This window comes from Triturus cristatus, chromosome 9 (genome assembly GCF_964204655.1).
Source record: "Triturus cristatus chromosome 9, aTriCri1.1, whole genome shotgun sequence".
Taxonomy (NCBI): domain Eukaryota; kingdom Metazoa; phylum Chordata; class Amphibia; order Caudata; family Salamandridae; genus Triturus; species Triturus cristatus.
In genome coordinates, this window is record NC_140592.1 from 59,344,276 (window position 1) to 59,366,076 (window position 21,801).

General features: G+C 44.8%; 1 protein-coding gene across 1 annotated transcript in view; it reads left to right on the plus strand.

Moving 5' to 3' along the window:
• The window catches only part of MGLL (monoglyceride lipase), a 432,734-nt gene extending 411,370 nt beyond the window's left edge, over window positions 1-21,364 (plus strand). The window contains exons 7-8 of the mRNA XM_085624403.1: window positions 1,768-1,983; window positions 19,721-21,364. Coding sequence (XP_085480529.1) covers window positions 1,768-1,983; window positions 19,721-19,894 — 390 coding nt within the window. The 3' untranslated portion in view covers window positions 19,895-21,364. The remainder of the gene's footprint in view (window positions 1-1,767; window positions 1,984-19,720) is intronic.
• The last annotated feature ends 437 nt before the right edge of the window (window positions 21,365-21,801 follow it).

Sequence of the window (21,801 nt, forward strand, 5' to 3'; positions counted from 1 at the left end):
TTATTTTCTTTCTCAGAATGGAATCAACATTCAAAGGCCCGCTGGTGACTCCATGAAGCGTTACAATTAAGCGCTCAGAAGGTAATAACCACTTTCAACCTGTATGACAGATTGCTGTACGTATCCTTGTCCGTTAAGTCTCTATGTCACTCAATTTTGCTCAAATTATCTTCTCGCTCGACATAGATTGTGCTTATCCGCCAACAACAACAGGCTCTAATGCCCCTCTTTGAAAATGATGGTTCCTAAGAATTATTCATTCCAATTGGATAAACTAGATCTATGACTGTTTCTTACAACCAAAAGCGCGCGAACCAAAGATATCTCTCTACTTTCGTGTTTACTCGCTATTACAAATGGTCACAAAATGCCGATAATCATTGATGCTCCGCACCTAAATACATGTGCTCTAGTCAGACAGTGTAACCACCTACAATTAAACATAATTCATCAGCCCAAAAGCGCGCCTACCTGAGATATCGGTCCCTCTATTCTAATTGTGTACAAATTGCTGACAAACGAATGACTTCGTATGACTGGGACACATGCGCGCATTTGAGTAATATAACCGCCCATAATTGACATTGATACTAGACTATCAAAACACTCCTCGTATACTTAATCTAACATAGCATTATGCATACTTCTGTAACTCTGAATCTAATCGCCATGCCTACCTACCTTTTTGATGATTAACCTCTATCTAATGCACAATGTTGCGCTGTACTCACTCCCACTGTGGATGTTCGAGAAACACTGTTCCAGCAGTCCTCTATTTGAAACTTTTGAATGTATAAGTTTTCATGTATTACTGCATCCCCCAACTTTCTTTTCTTTTTCAGGTACAGATACAACTGATCTGACCCTTTGAATTTGGAGTGGTGAGTATACCACTCCATGCAGAACCAAATAGGCTCTGCATATTCTAGTTCGGTCCTGACGAAAGCCTCGAGAATGCACAGAGGGCTGAAACATGTTGACCTATAAGAAGTGCGTATGATAAGTAACTCATTCTAAACGCACAACACCTTTCTTTTAATTTCCCATTCACTGCCTCCCAATAAATCATTGAGGTTGAAAGTGACATAGGGATTTTAATCATTTTTCACCATATCACGAGCACATATTCACATTTATTTCTGACCACTACTGTCAGTACCAGTAGGTCTTCCTCCAGGCGGAGGTCAGCATTTTACAAAAGAAAATGACCCAATTATGATGCTGAAACAGTACACAAATGGGGGAGAATGAAAATATATCGCCCTCGACCTGTGTAGATATATGAGGGTCTTTTTATGATGGATACTACCGACAAGACCGTGGTAACACAGGACAAGTGGTCCATTCTCTCTCCCCCCCTTGATTTATAGGTACGGAGTACCAGCACCTTTCAATGTGAAACGGATGGTAGCAGCACCTCTCATCAGGGGTGCGATATAAGAGAGTACCAGCACTTCTTTGTAGCATACAGGTACTCTGGATAATGGGTATCTGCACTTAACTGTTTCTATTTCAAGCACCTCTAATGTTAGTATTAAAGGCTTAGAAAAGGCAATCAAGTATGGTATCAAATGAACGAACACGCCCTCTTTGCATGAAGCCAAAACAATGCTTGGCTTTCCTTCAAACGCAGTGGTGTGAAAGAAAAATACATACTGTAAACTCTAACGCTGTGTATATATATATATATATATATATATATATGTGTGTGTGTGTATATATATATTCAGTCCATAGGAATGACGTGAATTGCAATTTGTGCTTTAGGTCGAACTTTATACCAATGATCCTCTGGTGTACCACGGTGGAATGACGGTTCGGTTTGGGATGCATATGTTGAATGCCACGACGCGAGTGGAGAAGGCCCTCCCGCAGTTCACTTTGCCATTCTTACTGTTGCACGGCACTGAAGACAAACTTTGTGACATCAGAGGGTCACACGCCATGATCGAAAAGGCTCCGTCTCAGGACAAGACTCTGAAGGTAACATATTTTTATTGGTAAAATAAAATATAAAATTGGTGCATTTCAGAGAGAGAGTTCGATGTTGTTTTGTTGAGAGAGAAAAAAGAAGTTCCATAGCTTCTACAGACTTCCGGTGGCTGCAACAGTGCTTAATTTGTGCTGGTATTGCCATTGCTTGGGTCCACCACTTACTTTTAAAGACTGATACTTATTTTTGGGAGTACCCGCGTTGTGGCACGCTCAGCCAATCGTTTTAAGCACAGCATTATTTTTGGGAAATTAAGGGGCATATTTATAAGAAACCAGTGGAGCGCGGTGTTACACCAAGATTGGTAAAGCCGCACTCCGACATTTTCAAAACGCGGGGATACACCACATTAACAAGAGCACAGCGCACCCCTGTGTTACCCCTAGCTGTGGCACTAAAAGAGCTTCCTAGTGCCAGCGCAGGCCCTCTAGCGCCATTTCACTTGGGTGCCTGCACTGCAGGGACAACAGTTTATGTGCAGGAAGGGACACCTTCCTGCACACAAACAATCTGTACAGGCGATTTGCTCTCTCTATGTGTGCTGCACAATGTAGCACACATGGAAAGAGCAAAATGCGAGGAGAAATAAAAATGTTCTCCTCATATCGCCTGCTTAAGACCAGGTATTCCCTGTCTGTATTTTTGGCGCTGCCCCATACCTTGTCAATATGGGGCAGTGTCGAAAAGCAATGGTTATTGTGGGGGAACTCTCACTGCAACACCCATTGCGCGCCCCTTTCACGGTAAGTACTGCGTGAATAGGGGCATTATTTACAAGGCGGCATTAAGTCATGTTAAGTGGCTAAACGCCGTTTTGTAAATAAGGTGAAGGAGTTAACACCACCGGAACGTCAGAAAAAGTCCCATCCTGGTGGTGATAACTCCTCATAAATATGCCCTTAAATGTACTAAAACATATTAAAACTTGCATCTCACGCCAACCCTTCAGCTTGGGGTGACCTACAATAGTACTAAATATCACACTTGTTTAAGTGCGATGGTCAGTAGGTAATGTAGGGTCTGGCACTCTGCAGCAGTGGGAGGAGCTGTGCGTGGTGCCGGCTTCAGTTGAATACCCTAGACATTAGCATTTACATTCTTACAAATTAAGCACTGGCCCGCTACGATCTGGAGCTCTGCTTTTTAACTGGTTTCCCAGAAACTGCAGCAATCGATTGGGTCTTATAAGCAACACGTCGTGCATTAAATGTATCGGAGCAGAATGTCGTAACCAAAGTGTCATCTGACAGAAATATTGTGCTCTAAATATAATTTACAAAATGGTTGCCCCTTTGGGGTTAATAATACAAAATCTACAACCGGTCATAAAGTTGCAGATGTATACAGAATTAAAGTTGGCAAAGCAAATACTATCTCTCCTAAGAGAGCCTAAGAAGGATTATTGTAGCGGAAATCTGCTGCTCCCGCGGTTTGATTGAGTGGATCACCAACACCCTTGCCTACTGCGGTAAGCTGCATCATTCCATGTGATAAAATAACTGCCTACAGGCTTTAGCACAGTGTAATAACAATCTATCCATTAGAGCATATTGTCGTTAACACATACTTTTCACTGTAAGAAGGTCAAGCTTACTGGCTTTATCGTAGCATTTCATAATTGGCAGATCAAACCTAGGAAATCTGGCGGGGTTTTTACAATGAACGAATGATGCCTATCCCCTTTAACTGTGGCTTTATACCTTACTCTTACTACCGACCCATTCAAGTGCTCATAAACCAGCAGACATCCTGGATAGAGTTATCAAATTACATATATGTAGAAAAACACAGCTTGCAAAACTATGTACATTAATCACAGTGAAAAACCCCAGTGTTTGTCAGAGTGGCTGACCAACATCGAAACCGATGGCTGCTATGGGGATCTGTGAGATTCTGTGTAACAAAATACCTATCTGTAGGCTTTAATGTACAGTAATAACAATTTACGCTTAAATGCTTATTGGTTTTGACAAATGCTTTTCACAATAAATACATCATACCTTGTGCCTTTACCATAATATCTCAAAATAAACAGAGCAGGCCTGCAGCGTTGATCAGTGGCTTGCCACCATAACCTACTTAGGGCCTAACTTATATATTGGCGGTTAGATACTCTGCAACGGAGATGGAGCATGCCTACTGCCATTATAAGGGTCGGCCCACCAGATTTATTTGCAGGCTGACCATAGTTTGGTAGTGGCGGAAACTACTCGGTCTCCACCGTGGCCAAACTTCTCTAACGTTCCAATGGAGTAAGGGCCAACGGTGAAATGGCTATATGTCCCCCCACCTAATTTAGATGGGCGAATATATAGGCATTTTGAATTCCCAGCAGTAAGGGGCAGTAAAAAACGAAAACTGTCCCCCTCACCATGGGAGATGACTTTTGGGTTTTGTTTTTCAAAATAAAAAAAGTATTGAAAGTTCACCGTACAGCTCCATCATGTCTGGTGGAGCCGTATGACAAAGTTCTAATACATTCATAAGCACCGCCTTGATGGCGACTCCTGTGAATTGTAGAAATGCTGAGGGTGTTTCTAAATTTGACAGGCGGGTACTCCATTAGGAGAAATTGAGTAATTTGCTCTGTCGCCCTCGCAGAGTACAATACGTCGGTCAAATTATAAGTCAGTCTCTAAGTCCTGCGGTTTCTAATATAACCTTTGCCACAAGCCAGAAAGTCCACTACAAGCAGTGTAAGTAGTGGAAGCACATAAATTCGGCCCAATCAAATGTGGTACTTGATGAAACCACCATGTGGGTGGAGCTTGAGCCCCCCCCCCCCCCATAGGGCTCTGAAAACTATTTTTATTGATCACATATGGCTAGGTGACAGCTGCACTACACTGCAGGGCTACAGTAATATGCATGAATTGTTGTGCCTGGCTCGTCAGCTGCATTGTCAATCCTGACCTAAACATCCATGTAGTTTATTGTAACCCTGAGCCTCCCATACTGCTCTCAAACACAGAATTGCACTATGAAGCCCAAAATAAATGATGGAAGGGAAGGGTGTTGCTACTGCACTACATGTGTCATGCCTGGCCTCCTCCATCTGCGCTGCCGCCAGTGAAAAACAAACGAACACCATCATGTATCTAGTTATCTAAGACATGTTAACAGCATTACAGTGTCATGTGCCGACCCCTAAAAGTTCAATCTCAGTAATCTGAATAAATAAGCAAAGTGATCACAGCTGTGTCGAGGACAAGCACTTTTTTTGTGGAAGCACACGCTCTCTGCCCAATCAAAACTTACACCTGACAACCAACATGTGGGTGGAGCCAAAGCCCTTCTCTGTGTTACTACAGAAAGATCTTTTTCAGGTTGATCACATTATGTCTGGTGACAGTTGTGCTGTCAAGCTGGACCTAATGAATGCCAAGTCAATTGCATCAGCATAGGAGCTCACTTGACGTTCATCTATGCATTAAGTGCCTCCACCTCAGCAGTGGAAGCACTTTTAGCGGAGAGATCCCCGCCAGGCAGACAGTGATCTCTTAACCTGGTGGCTCGTCCTCCATTGTAGGGTCAGGCAACAAACTCCGCGACATGGCAGGCTGTAAGTCCATCCACCAGGTTCTAAGTGACCCTCTAGGTGTATGACTTGCAAAAAAAGAAGTCAAAGAGAAACAGTGCAACACAAAACTGTTCCTTTGGCGTGACCAGATGTAGAAGGTTTGCCAAATTTCATTTTAAACTATTTTCCCTGAATGTGAGACATCATTCCACAACGAAATGTATACAAGTGACCGGGGCCAGCTGCTCAAGGCAGCAAGAAAATGGCAAAGAAAAAGAACAACTTAAGTAAACAAGCAAAAACTTGGCAGGAGCAGGCTAATTCCAATCTGAAACTGACAAGTGTGGGAGAATATTAGGCCAGACTTGCAGTGGACAAATGAGCACACATCATGCAATATAAATTAGCTCACACTGAATGCACCACTCTACTGGTGTCCAGAACCGAACAATACGAGAGGAACAAGGCACCCGGAGAGAGGTAACTAAGCAACAAGGGTCAGACCAATAGCTCTGACCAAAGCAAAGTGCAACACCCGCAAAGCGACCAATAAATGGGAAGATCACTAGAGAAAGAACCAGCAAAACACATGCATGCAGAGTGGCTGAGGGATGTAAACACCAGCCCCTGAGACGTGATGTGATAGGTCAGCTATGAATTAAAATTCTCTGAAGGACAGTAAATCCAATACCAATGAAATGTGAAAAGAGTACACGAAGAACCTGGGAGCATATTTACAAGCCCCTTGCGACATCTTTATGACACTGTTGCGACACTTCCGGGATGCAGCGGTGTCGTAAACAATGCACCACGATGCAACATATTTACAATGTGACGCATCTAGGGAGATGCGTCACATTGTAAAGCCCTGCGCTACATTATACCTGCGTCAGGCATAATGTATGCAGGGTGGGTGTTCCGTCGCAAGGAAGAATCGTTAAAGTGACGCAGTGAAATCTACAAGATTTCACCGAGTCACTTTCAGAACGTCACTGTGTCAAAATCAGCTTGAAGCAGGCATAAGGAGTGACGCAGCATGTTAGGAATAGGCATTCCTAACCATTGGTGGAGTTGCGTCCTGCTTGTGACACAACTTCCGCAATGCGCTGCCCTTATGCCGACAAGATGCGTCACACATCTGTCTATCCTTGCGCCACGGTGCGCTGCATTGTAAATGCGGCGTTTCCATGGTGGCGCAAGGCTATTTTTCCGTCACGCCAAATAACTGGCGCATCCCTGCTAATATGCAGGGATGTGCCAGTTATTGTAAATCTGCCCCCTGGAGTCCACAGTAAGGAAAACGTGGGAAAAACAACACCGGAACGAAAGTGCAGGGAGTTCCAAGGGAGTCGTACGGAGCATCCCAGCCATCAGATGTGACAGACAATCAGCACAGTGGTCACCTGTGAGTGATTTCAAATAGCAAAACAACATAAAACAAAGGATCAAGCATGGGAGATGTTGACATAAGTACTGCAAATAGAAACACAGGACGCTAATTAAGAGCAGGGTAACTGTGGGACAAACAAAAGTTGCAGCATCTGCTTGATCTAGTGAGACATGACGACCAGAGCACTCACTTCAGAGACAGAGACATACAACAAGCTCAAAGAAGCACTGTATGCACACTTTAACCCCGAGAGAACTGTGGACCAGGAAACATGTGTGCCAAGAGCTGGGAAATCTATGGAAGCCTTGGTTGTTGAGTTGGAAAACTAGGTACATTGGGACAGATTTATGAGCCCCTTGCGCCACTTTTGCGTCACTTTTCCCATGTTAAAAGTGACGCAAAAGTGGCGCAAGGGGCTCATAAATCTGCCCCATTATGTTTAGAGCACTCACTACAGAGACAGAGACAGAGACATACAACAAGCTCAAAGAAGCACTGTATGCACTTTAACCCCGAGAGAACTGTGGACCAGGAGACACGTGTGCCAGGAGCTGGGGAATCTATGGAAGCCTTGGTTGTTGAGTTGGAAAACTAGGTACATTACGTTTAGAGCACTCACTACAGAGACAGAGACATACAACAAGCTCAAAGAAGCACTGTATGCACACTTTAACCCCGAGAGAACTGTGTACCAGGAGACACGTGTGCCAGGAGCTGGGGAATCTATGGAAGCATTGGTTGTTGAGTTGGAAAACTAGGTACATTACGTTTAGAGCACTCACTACAGAGACAGAGACATACAACAAGCTCGAAGGAGCACTGTATGCACACTTTAACCCCAAGAGAACTGTGTACCAGGAGACACGTGTGCCAGGAGCCGGGGAATCTATGGAAGCATTGGTTGTTGAGTTGGAAAATTAGGTACATTACGTTTAGAGCACTCACTACAGAGACAGAGACATACAACAAGCTCAAAGAAGCACTGTATGCACACTTTAACCCCGAGAGAACTGTGGACCAGGACACATGTGTGCCAGGAGCTGGGGAATCTATGGAAGCCTTGGTTGTTGAGTTGGAAAACTAGGTACATTACGTTTAGAGCACTCACTACAGAGACAGAGACATACAACAAGCTCAAAGAAGCACTGTATGCACACTTTAACCCCGAGAGAACTGTGTACCAGGACACATGTGTGGCAGGAGCTGGGGAATCTATGGAAGCCTTGGTTGTTGAGTTGGAAAACTAGGTACATTACGTTTAGAGCACTCACTACAGAGACAGAGACATACAACAAGCTCGAAGAAGCACTGTATGCACACTTTAACCCCGGGAGAACTGTGTACCAGGAGACACGTGTGCCAGGAGCTGGTGAAGCTATGGAAGCCTTGGTTGTTGAGTTGGAAAACTAGGTACATTACGTTTAGAGCACTCACTACAGAGACAGAGACATACAACAAGCTCAAAGAAGCACTGTATGCACTCTTCAACCCCGAGAGAACTGTGTACCAGGAGACACGTGTGCCAGGAGCTGGGGAATCTATGGAAGCCTTGGTTGTTGAGTTGGAAAACTAGGTACATTACGTTTAGAGCACTCACTACAGAGACAGAGACATACAACAAGCTCGAAGAAGCACTGTATGCACACTTTAACCCCGAGAGAACTGTGGACCAGGAAACATGTGTGCCAGGAGCTGGGGAATCTATGGAAGCCTTGGTTGTTGAGTTGGAAAACTAGGTACATTACGTTTAGAGCACTCACTACAGAGACAGAGACATACAACAAGCTCAAAGAAGCACTGTATGCACACTTTAACCCCGAGAGAACTGTGTACCAGGAGACACGTGTGCCAGGAGCTGGGGAATCTATGGAATCCTTGGTTGTTGAGTTGGAAAACTAGGTACATTACGTTTAGAGCACTCACTACAGAGACAGAGACATACAACAAGCTCAAAGAAGCACTGTATGCACACTTTAACCCCAAGAGAACTGTGTACCAGGAGACACGTGTGCCAGGAGCCGGGGAATCTATGGAAGCATTGGTTGTTGAGTTGGAAAACTAGGTACATTACGTTTAGAGCACTCACTACAGAGACAGAGACATACAACAAGCTCAAAGAAGCACTGTATGCACACTTTAACCCCGAGAGAACTGTGGACCAGGACACATGTGTGCCAGGAGCTGGGGAATCTATGGAAGCCTTGGTTGTTGAGTTGGAAAACTAGGTACATTACGTTTAGAGCACTCACTACAGAGACAGAGACATACAACAAGCTCAAAGAAGCACTGTATGCACACTTTAACCCCAAGAGAACTGTGTACCAGGACACATGTGTGCCAGGAGCTGGGGAATCTATGGAAGCCTTGGTTGTTGAGTTGGAAAACTAGGTACATTACGTTTAGAGCACTCACTACAGAGACATACAACAAGCTCGAAGAAGCACTGTATGCACACTTTAACCCCGGGAGAACTGTGTACCAGGAGACACGTGTGCCAGGAGCTGGTGAAGCTATGGAAGCCTTGGTTGTTGAGTTGGAAAACTAGGTACATTACGTTTAGAGCACTCACTACAGAGACAGAGACATACAACAAGCTCAAAGAAGCACTGTATGCACACTTCAACCCCGAGAGAACTGTGTACCAGGAGACACGTGTGCCAGGAGCTGGGGAATCTATGGAAGCCTTGGTTGTTGAGTTGGAAAACTAGGTACATTACGTTTAGAGCACTCACTACAGAGACAGAGACATACAACAAGCTCAAAGAAGCACTGTATGCACACTTTAACCCCGAGAGAACTGTGTACCAGGAAACATGTGTGCCAGGAGCTGGGGAATCTATGGAAGCCTTGGTTGTTGAGTTGGAAAACTAGGTACATTACGTTTAGAGCACTCACTACAGAGACAGAGACATACAACAAGCTCAAAGAAGCACTGTATGCACACTTTAACCCCGAGAGAACTGTGGACCAGGACACATGTGTGCCAGGAGCTGGGGAATCTATGGAAGCCTTGGTTGTTGAGTTGGAAAACTAGGTACATTACGTTTAGAGCACTCACTACAGAGACAGAGACATACAACAAGCTCGAAGAAGCACTGTATGCACACTTTAACCCCGGGAGAACTGTGTACCAGGAGACACGTGTGCCAGGAGCTGGTGAAGCTATGGAAGCCTTGGTTGTTGAGTTGGAAAACTAGGTACATTACGTTTAGAGCACTCACTACAGAGACAGAGACATACAACAAGCTCAAAGAAGCACTGTATGCACACTTCAACCCCGAGAGAACTGTGGACCAGGAGACACGTGTGCCAGGAGCCGGGGAATCTATGGAAGCATTGGTTGTTGAGTTGGAAAACTAGGTACATTACGTTTTCACTGCGTTAACCAACAAGATGCAGTTAGACTGCAGATAATGCAGGGCTGCCAGTCAACAGCCATGCAATGCCAGCTCCACAAATGGCCAATGTCATTAATGCTAATCTTCCAACGAAGCACCCACCAGAAGTGGACTTTGAGGCACAGACATGCTTTTCCAGAGACTGTGCAAATGGTTCCGTGAAACCACCTCGGAGCCATGTCTCACACAGTGTCAAACCTCAGCGACACCTCAGAAGACGTGTCGCGATGTGGTACACTACATAAAAGGAGCACAGATAATAGCAAGCTCAGAAGAAGGGAGGAAAAAACAAATCCATTTATACAATTAGTGATCAGACTCACCAGAGGAGACACAAAAATGGCAGAGGTTTGAGAGGCGGTGCTCAATTTCACCAGCAATAAACAGAGGCAAGACCCACACAACCCAAAGAAATGCAACACATGTTCATCTACATCAACAGCGGTGGTCAGAAAGGGACGAGAAAGAACTTGTGTTGGTCAGATTTGGGTCAAAGTTGCCGGCTGCAGCCAGTTCTCCAGGTCGGAGTGCATATGAGAAAATCTGAGGTGTAACAGCTATAAAACCCCCTAAATACACCTGTGGTTCTGAGAGCCTTTCAACACATTTTGTTGGATCAACAAACTTACACGTCCCACCATGTTAAAGAAAATCGTCACATAAAAAGTTACTTGCAGACACATCACCCCAAGAGGCTTCTCACCAAAGTCTTATATATCAACAATTGCACCATGGTCAAGAAAACCTCCCTTCGACAACCATCTGAAAACACAGGTGACCTACAGAGCCTTTCCTATCCTGAGGGCATTGCACCCCATTTCAGTGGATTCACATAATCATCAGCTACACAACCTGAACATCACATATCCGGAGAGACAAGAATATCTCAAATCGTCAAACGGATTCTGCTTTAAAAAAAACAGCCGCATGGAAAGACACCGAAGGGCTTTCTCTTCAAGCGGCGGAGAAATGTTGTGTTCATTTCTTTAAAACCAGGAGGACATGCCAGAGGTGTATCTTCTGTCTCTAAGAAGGTGGGAGAAGTCATGGTGTGAGAAGGAGATTAAAACCATGCAACTTGGAATCCTCCAAGGTCCACAACCAGGATCCTGGTCACCACTTCCTGCCCCAGCAACTGATAATGAAGCGTGCACATGAGCAGGCAGCGTAGAGTAGTGTGGGGACTGCACGGCCGGAGTCAAGGTTGCACAGAAGTAGAGAAACAATGAATAAGAAGGGAAACCTGGAATAAAATAGGCTAGAAGAAATACCTTAGTGTTCGTCTTTTGTTCTTGTACAGGTAAGGATACAACACCATGGCACAAGACAGAGCGAAGGGATTCCCCGTACGCCACTGCTTGGATGTCTGACCATTTGGAAGAGGTAGAACCAGTACAGCGACACGATTGTATCCAGAACTCCGCCACCTATACCCAGATCTTCTAGGCTTCGTGTCAGGATAGAATGAACACGAGAGTCAAACACGACCCACATGTCCACACGATAACAGCACGGACATTGTTGTCGTCTGATGTCTGCCAACTGCTGTAGTCCATCTGTCAGTGTAAGGAAGATTGGCTTTGCCCCTCTTCATGGCATAAATCCAACCTGGGTGCAATCCAAAAGATGGGTATTGTGACACAATTCTGGCAATTGGTGCATGAAAACAGATTCCAGCTGCCTACAGCATGTTTGAAATGTTCCAGATGTTTCTTACTCGATGAGAGGTAACAATGGGCGTCTTCAGTTAAGATGTCACCATAGTCCTCTTAAAGTAAGAGAACACATGACATGAGCTCAAAGACTCAAATTTATTTTGGAAGAGTACCCTCGCTGAAATCTTAGAATTTTTCATGCACAAATGCAGTTTGGTCCGCCAGTTCGGCCCATGTACTTAATTAAAGCAACCAAACGTGTTGCGGCTCATATTACATCAGAGATCAGAGATCTTAGCTCAGACGTTTGCACATTATGCACATCTGCCTTGATGGAGTCATGGATATTTCTGGTGTTGTCTGGTAGATATCTCCTGCTTAATTCATCCAGCAGATCATGGAAGGAAGGAACCTGTGAACACTCAGTTCCCTGAGCAGTAAGTTCCTCTGAATTCTTGGCTGTCCCTTTAGGGATATTTGAGGTTTGGCCGGCTTAAAATGATCTCTTAGATTCTGGAAGCAGGTGCTTGAATTTTTGTTGCTGTAAATAAAATATCACTTGATTACCCACATGATCTTGTGAGCACCAGAAAAACTCAGGTTTATGCCTTGAGAGATTCCCCATCAACAGATCCTCAGTGAAGTAAAGTTCCCTGTCCTTGAGGTATTAACTCATTTGATTTTCAGGAAATTATGGGAGACGCAGTTCTGTTTCCAGACATTTGTCGAGAGCTGCTGGATGCTTTCTGCATCTCAGGATGAGCTAATGACCGGATCTGAGTTCTTCCAAAGCGAGAACAACATAGTAATGTAACGTTTGTTCCAAGTACAATTGGAGACTTTGAGAGTTATTTAGACAAATTTAGGAGCATATCGGCAACAACCGGCAATAATTATCGCTAAGCGCACTTAGCGCTAGGACAATTATCGCCGGCTAGCATGGATTTTTATCGCTGAGATAGCGTACTATTAGCAACGCTTATCTCAAAAGCAATAAAAATCCTAGCGCTAACTGCCAATGGTGAGATTATCGCTGGAAACACAGCGATAATCTCACGAAGTTTGGCGTTAGCTTGTTGATAGGGCCTCACATACTTAGCCATGATATCCACCTTCCATAGGATATCATGGCTAAGTCAGTCCTGAAGCAGACGTAAGGAAAGTAGCGATAACAGGGGTTATCACTACTTTTCGTGCCACTATGCTTCATAGCGTGGGGCTTGATGATAGGAGAAATGTCGTTTAGCGATATTTCTCCAGTCATGTCAGGTCAGGAACGCCCACTATTGCATCTCATTAGAGATGCAAAGCTGGACGTTAAGAATTTGTGCGTTAATGCAGGGTTTCGCGCGATAGCGTGGCCTTGCTGATTAGGCGATAAAATTATCGCTGCTTTTCGGCCGAAACTGCCGCAAAAGCGGCGATAAATTTCTATCGCCGCCTTGTAGATATGCCCCTTAATTCGCTCACTCTGTTTAGAGTCGGGTGGACTATCATGTTTCTGCTAGCATGGCCCCCGATTGCTCCTTAGTGGAAACCCTAGACTGACAGCAACACGAACATCAGGCTGTCAAAGTACTCCAGGCCATCTTCCCATTTTAAGGTGGCTACTGATGAACTTTCTACCAGGAAAAGCCTGGCGTTCCCAAAGAGAAAACAATGTAAATGAACCCCATAGAGAAAACTCCTAGGGTGTGAGATTCCAAGCAAACTCCCACTTTGGAAACTTATTGGCTCATGCTTAGCCATAGCAGTGGCCCCTGTGAAGGCACAGAAATCTCTGCCAGGCATGGCGAAAGTCTCTAAATAGGGTGGGATGTATTCTGCCAAGGCATGAGAGTGCATGCCTCCGTTGCCATGACCATCCAACCCTCAGTGACGCCCCCTCCGATGTCAGTACTTCTCATCCAGGATGGAGGAGTAAATTAATACGACATGGAATTTAAGAGTTATCAATGTTCATAGATTGTTTGTTTACACACAGTAATTACAGACTAACCAGTGGTCACCGGTTGTTCATGGCATACCTAATGTTCTTTAAATGACCTGGGACATTTGTAACAGACAGTGTGCATACCTAGGCAAACTGTACAGTTTATAAGGTAATATAATTGTGAAATTAAGAACTGATAATTTGCACACCTCACAAAAAATGCAAGTACTCATAAATGTCCAAGGAACAGAAGTTGGGTGAAGCACTGATTCTTCAGGAGGGCAGGGATTGAGAGAGGAGTGGGGCAGGCGATTGCATGCCACCCATCTATATGTGTGGGCTCAGGGGGCCTTGTACTTCCCCATAGAGGGACATGTGTTTTTGTGGCCATCCAGCAGTGTTCAGAAGGGAATTAGATGAAAGACTTTGGAGCAGATTTACAAGAAAGTGACGCATCTGTAGAGATGCGTCACTTTCCCTACGCCAAAATGCCAAATCCTTGCGTCACCATGGATGCGCCGTATTTACAATACGGCGCACCATGGCGCAAGGATTGACAGATGCGTCAGAAATTCTGACGCAGCTGTTGACGGAAAAGTCACACATTGCTGGAGTCGTGTCGCAAGCACGACGCAACTCCAGCAATGCTCAGGGCCGCCCAAGCCTAACATGCTGCGTCAATTCTTACGCCTGCTTCAAGCAGGCGCAGGGTTTTGACGCAGCATGGACGTAAAAGTGACTCAGTAAAATCTTGTAGATTTCACTGCGTCACTTTTACAGGGCTTCCTGCGACGGAACACCCATCCTGCATACATTAAACCTGATGCAGGTTTAATGTGGCGCAGGGCTTCACAACGTGACACATCTCCCTAGATGCGACTTGTTGTAAATGGGCCACAACTTTTACGCTGCTGCTGCGTCACAAAAGTGACGCAACGACGGTGCAAAAGTGACGCAAGGGGCTTGTAAATCTGCCTCTCCATGTTTGGTTTGTGGTGGAACACTGGAGGTTGAGCCTGATTGCTGGAGAGGAGCTGGAAAGCCAGGTACTCCATCTGCAGAATAGTTAAGGCTCTGTTACCATTGAGAATATGGAGAGAGCCCGGCCAGTAAAAACAGATGCCCTGAAGCAGGAAAATGGGTTTGGACAGTGATGACACATGTTACTGAATTGAAAGCCCATGGAGGTGTCTGCCTAAGCTAAGGAAAGGGATGCACAGGAGGTGGGTGCCTGGGTTCAGATCTGCTGGTACAAACACGATCACCGGTGGACCAGCAGAAGCTAAAGAGTTGCATCACCGTCTGTATAATGAACTGTAAATAAACACCTTGATCACTTACAGCCTAAATGTAAATGGATCCCCCACTCAAGACAGTCAGTCACCTGCAATGGTTTGAGAATAAAATGACTTGAGTCGGAGTGACAGCGTGCCTTCCTTTCATAGGAAGTCCTCGCCGCCATTGGTGAGAGACCTTCAAGACGGATAGTTATGCCGGACAAATATGTATCTCCACTGTCAGCAAAATCCTGGCCTTACTCGGGGCGAGGTGAATGTTACGCTTCTTTTTCTTGCTTTAATTTAATGAAAGCCAAGTTCAGCATTAAAGATCTACACTTCTTGAAATGAGGCAGAAATAACAAATAATGCAGCATAATATAGTTGCATTCCAATCAATGCATGGTAAGTACCTGAAAACGTGTACTCCCCTAGAGGCAGAAGTCAGATCAGCTTTACGTCAAGTGTTAGTCCTTTTGCAGTAAATACAAGAAGATCATAAATTGAGCCAGACAGAACAAAAACAAAATGGCACCTTGTGGTCCATGTCTTGGATGTTCTTCACACACAGCGGTGTCATAGACACTGGATGGAGCTGAATGAAAATGTAGGTCAGTGGCAGGGTGAGAAGATATATATACAAACTGCAAACATGCTTCACATGCAAGCACAAGATCTCAGAGTTGGGATAAGACTGGCTTCTGCATCCTTTGTAAAATCAGGACTTTACCACCAAGCTAACAGGAAAATCTGCATTTTATCGCAAGGAAAGCTCCAAATATGCTTGTATAAAGCATATAAACAATTGTCATAAGGGCACACACTAACATCCAGCATGTAAGGAAAGGATGGCTCGAATCCTGACTTGCCCCTGCTTGAACTGATAACTCCTTAACTGGCACCTGCTCAAAGGGCTTTGAACTCATCGGCAAGAAATGCCAATTTACACAACAGTCATCACCAACTTAACCCATCATGCCAGTAGGGCAGGAAAGGGAACAACGTGCGGCCTACAAAAGACATCCGTAACTGAGATAAGGAGGACCTTCTCAGAGGTACCGCTTTCCAGTCGTAAGATTTTATACATATCCCAGCTGAGGGTGTTTAGGAAAGCATGGGTATTCAACAGGCAAAGTCTCTCCTTTTCTCCTTCAGGCAGAGAGTGTGAAACAGATCACTGAAGGAGAATAGTGACTGTTGTTCACTTCTAGTGCTTTGCCTTATGACATTATTGTGACTGAAACAAGGCATAGGAGTATTGTCAACTCAGCGGATAAAGATTTTAGTTAAGGTCGTCAGGACCAGGAAGAAAACAATGGGAGAGGATGTGGCCTTACGGCTAGAGCAGCCGACCTCAATGACGCTCAACATCCTGTGATTCTGGGCAAATCACCTCACTAACAAACAATGAATGTGTCCTTCTGTAATGAAACTGGTGCTCCAGTAAAGCGCTCTGATACCCTATGTCTCGTGTCTAGTTCGTGCTATATAAAACTCTAAAACAAAACATTTCTAGAACTGGTATACATCCCTAACGGTTTTGTAGTTTGGAGTGGGAGGGTGGGGCATCCTAATTCCTTGAGCAAACAACATAAAAAGGGGGTTCAACTGTTTTTCTGTCCAATTGGCTGAGATTGCAGGACGAGAACCGTTGATAGCTTGGTGCAATTTCCCCAAGCTGCTAATGACACATGGAAATTTACTATAAAGGTGAGCTCTGCTGAAATGGGATCAACTTGTTGGTCCAAGTGCCACCTACCCCAGGCCAACCTTGAAGAGCAGTGCACCTTAGAGGTTCCTGGCACCCCAGAATTCTGGGTGAGGGTAACAGCCTCTTCTGAGATGCCTGGGGCTGATGATCCTTGCCAACCTGACATTTTGCAGGTGGTAAGTTTGGAAGGAGTGGAGTAGATTTCGATTGTGACATTGACCCAGAGGAATAGTGAGTAGATGGACAAATATTGGCGATATTAGCTGTTAGTCAGTTGACATCTCTAGTAAAGTCAGAAACCACCCTTTGGGGTTGCAAAAATGGAATCATCAGCAATAAAGAACTCTGTTCTCTTTTCATCTGGGCCAATAATCTGCCAGTCATTGTAGGGGGGGGGGGGCATCGTGAATCCACGCTGACCAATCCTGGAGGAAACCATGCATGCCTACATCTTCCAGATCTGCTCTCTAGTTGCTAAAAAGACTTTGGGGCATATCAGCAAGGGCCAGAGTTAAAATTATCGCCGCTTTAGCGTCCGTTTTCGGACGAAAAGCGGCGATAATTTTAACGCCCTAATAGCAAGGACACGCTAACGCGTGAATCCATGCTTCTTCGCTCTTTCCCTTAACGCCCAGCTTTGCATCTCTAATGAGATGCAAAGTGGGCGTTCCTCCCCAGAATAACAGGAGAAATGTCTCTAATCGACATTTCTCCTATTATCAAGCCTCACGCAAAGAAGCATAGCGACAAGAAAAGTAGCGATAACCTGTGTTATCGCTACTTTCCTTACGCCTGCTTTGAAACTGACTTAGCCATGATATCCTTTGGAAGGTGGATATCATGGCTAAGTATGTGTAGCCCTTTCAGCAAGCTTTCGCCAAAAGTTGTGCGATTATCACTGGATTTCCAGCGATAATCGCATAGTTGGCAGCTAGCGCTCTGAATTTTATCGCTTTGGAGATAAGCGTTGCTGATAGCACGCTATCTCAGCGATAAAATTCAGAGTTGGCCGGCGATAATTATCCTCACGCTAAGTGCCGGTCCTTGCTGATATGCCCCTTAATTGCAGATTTAGGCGAGAAGGGAAAAGACTAGCTTCAGCGCCCCCCTAAAGAAGAAATCATTTTGAGAATGAAAGAATGCAGATGGCAGTCACGGAAATAGCTGTAGAGTCTGGATTGCCAGCCCCCTGCTGTATTATCAATGGCAAGAAAGTGCTTTGCCTGGACTGATAAGTTTTGATTGAGGCAAATATAGCAAATGTCCTAGAATAGTGCTCTTAAGCTCACACCTCCCAGGTGATTGAAACACCTGCCCACTGCCAGGCTGTTCTTGGACCAAAGCACAGAACATCAAACTTATGGGCAGATTCACAAGCCGCTTGCGCCACTTTTGCGTCACTTTTCCCATGTTAAAAGTGACGCAAAAGTGGCGCAAGGGGCTCATAAATCTGCCCCAGTGTTTTACAAAACTATAGATTGAAAAGGAAACTGTAAGCAGCTCTAGGCAATATATTTTCAGATACAACTCCCTCATGGGTCATATTCCACCAATGTAAGAGAATGAGCCGCGCCTTCCACCCTATTCCACCCCATCCTAGGATTATAATACGAGATTAGAGATTTTAGCACAAATGTCTGTCCTGGTCCAGGCATTATTGTGATCTGCCATTATGATAGTTCTAGTTGGCATTCTCAATGTATGGGGACTACTTCGGAAGACACTAGTCTTCCTTGGGTGTTGAATCTTTAACCTTTAAAGATCTTGACAGCGTAAGAGTTCTGGGACTATTTCTTCAATATCGGAGGCTAACAGGACTAGTATCCCTGCCGAGTATTGGAGAGAGATGTAGGATTGACACAGAGTAAAACGTAAGTTTTTTTTTTTCATGTTAGAAATTGTTTGACTCCAGGAGTTGCAAAATTGAAAGTTGCAATTCTGTTTTGAAGCCTAGGAATTCCATCTATCTCGAAGGAACAATTCTGGATTTCTCCTTTTAGAATATGAAACCCGGACTCCCTTAGAGGGTTGCTGCTGTAAGAATGTTGAACAATCCTGGGTTTTTACATTGGGTCTATGTTGCATTTTTACTGCCAACAGATATCTGATCCAGCACAAAAAGGAGTACTCTCAGACCATCAACAAATCTTTTTAAAAAATGCAAGGCCAGGTCACAGACCAGGCCGTGCGGGGAACCCAAAAACCATGCACATGATGACTTGGCCACCCACAAAGCGCTGGGCACAGGGCTAAGGAGCGGGCCAGTCCTAGCTGTCACCCCCTGCTGCACACAGGCAAAAACCATGACCAGCAAATTGTGACCACCGATAGAGTGTTAGGCACTGGTCTGGCTGCAGGGCAGGCCACGCGGCCAATGCCTTCTGTGCATGCCAAAAGGCCGCACAAAGCTGCGGTTGGCGGTCCAAACCTGGTTGGTTTCGGTGCCTGGCCCATACCATGGCAAGAACAAAAATTCAATGCTTCTGCCCTCACAATAGTTATACCAATAAGTTATAGCGTATAAAGCACAACGTAATTAAATAACAATACGCACTCAAGCGATCAATAATACCACATTCATAGTCATCTTTTTCATAGTGTTAAGGGTGGTATGATGTATGATGTAATCTTACCTGTTGCACCCTGCAGAATTTCTTGAAGCATAGGCTAAATTATGTTTTCCTTCCTTTCCCCTTTTCTTAGAGCATTATATCATACTTCAGAGGCTTTTTATAATATAATACCATTAAAGTTCCTTTGTATTATTCTTTGTGACATCTCTGTTGGTGCCTCCCATTGCTTCATCTCCGTCTCTTTCATTGTGTCGCTGTTTGTGATTTCAGGTGTACGAAGGCAGCTTTCATGTCCTCCACAAAGAGCTACCCGAGGTCTCCTCTGCCGTCTTTAAAGAGATTGAAACTTGGCTAGCACAAAAGATCACTGAGGCAACCGCGGGACAAGTGGCGACCGAGGGACAAGTGGCGACTGTGGGAGAAGCGGTGTGCCCGAATCCTTAAGAAGTCTGTCTTCTGTTGTTATAGAAGCATTCAGCGGCTTTTCGGAGCACTGAAAAACATGGACCAGAGAAAAGTGCTTCCTGAACTATGAGATACAAAAATTGAACATTCCTCTTTCTTCTGCACTGTCCTACAAGAAGGCCACATCTAACCAGGAAGATCATATGGACAGAGGAGACAATAGTTACCATATTGAACCTATCAAAGACTCTCTAGTGTGGGCAGGAGTCCATAGTCCACCCTAGCCTTCAGTACTATTTAGAATTGCTGTTGCAAATACAGTGAGGAGGTGTGAATAAGTCCAGCTGCTGGGCTTGGATGGCCTACTGCAATAATCTAGAAAAATGTACTTGTCATCTCCTGTCTGCCTTGACAAAAGGGGCGGGTGAAAGGCGCAACGCGAAGGAATTTCATGGTTTTGCACTGCCAAGCATCTCCGGAACCTGGTCTTAACCCAGGTGCTCAAAGAAAATTTAGCTTTGGATTGTGGAGTAAAATACCCAGCTTTGTGAGTCGTTAACTCAAAGCAACAAAGACTGACACACAGGAAAACTAAGAGCAATATGGAGGAAGAACATGAAACACTACCATAGCACTTTGAAGAAAAAAACACATTTGTCATTCCTGAAATGTATTTGTTGCCTGACTTGCCATAGGAACCCTGCTTACTGGTTTGTGCGAATACTGTTTTTGTTTGGGTTTATTTAGGTCTGGATCTTGAGAAGTTGTTTCCATAACTTATTTAAATGATAATTGGGTGTTTTGATAAAATAAAGGGCATGTTATGTGGCTTGCCTGCCACTCGCAGAAGGGATATTATATATATACCCGTAAACTGGGATTTCAAGAGTGCAGAGCCCCTTGTCCTACCCTGCCATGGGACTGGGAAAAGATAAGAATTCTGCCCCCCCTCCCGCCAGCAAATGTAGGGACTGTATGACCCATAATGCATAACATCCTGCAAGCAAATGCACCGGCATAGCACGCGCATAACATCCCACAAGCAAAAGCACCTGTGTAGCACGCGCATAACATCCCGCAAGCAAAAGCACCTGTGTAGCACGCGCATAACATCCCGCAAGCAAATGCACCGGCATAGCATGCGCATAACATCCCGCAAGCAAATGCACTGGCATAGCACGCGCATAACATGCCACAAGCAAAAGCACCTGTGTAGCACGCGCATAACATCCCACAAGCAAATGCATGGCTAGAAATAGACAAGGCTTGTTTTAGAGGGGTGTACGAGATCTCCCCAGAGGCATTAGGCCCCCTGAAAAACCTGAGCACATATCACAACTGTTTTTGGGGGCAGCCTCTGAAGCCAACACTGCACAATACGCATGCACTGCTGCAGCTAGATTATTAATTTAGCTATACATGCAGCGAGTAAGTTACATTTTTAAACATAGTTGCAAGTTATCTTTGAGCTAAATAAGGTTTCTACAATAATAAACGTGAAACTAAAAAGGAGATGTGTTAGTGAGAATACCATAAGGATCTCTATTAAAGTCAAACTGTAGAGAAATTAGTGTTGCAAGACAAACCATTTCCCTTGAGGAAATATTAAAAAAAATAAGGCCCACTTTACCAAGCATTTTGCACATCTAAGCAGTGGCGGCTGCTGGCAACCAGAAGTGGTCAGGCAGCGGGTGGGGGGGTTGAAAGTGAAAATAAAAGATCACTTACCTGTGTGCGGTCACCGCCTCTCCTCTGTCCTCTTCTGTTCCTGACTCCCGGCAGAACACAGGCTCCCAGACTCCCGTAAGCCAATCATGATGCTGCTGTCATACTGTGCAACACAGCCCGGTGGAGAATTGCTAAGTGCACATCGGTTTGGCCGCCCTAAGACCGCCGGCCAAACCGACATACGCACTTATGGTGCCCACCACTCCTCCTCCCTCTTG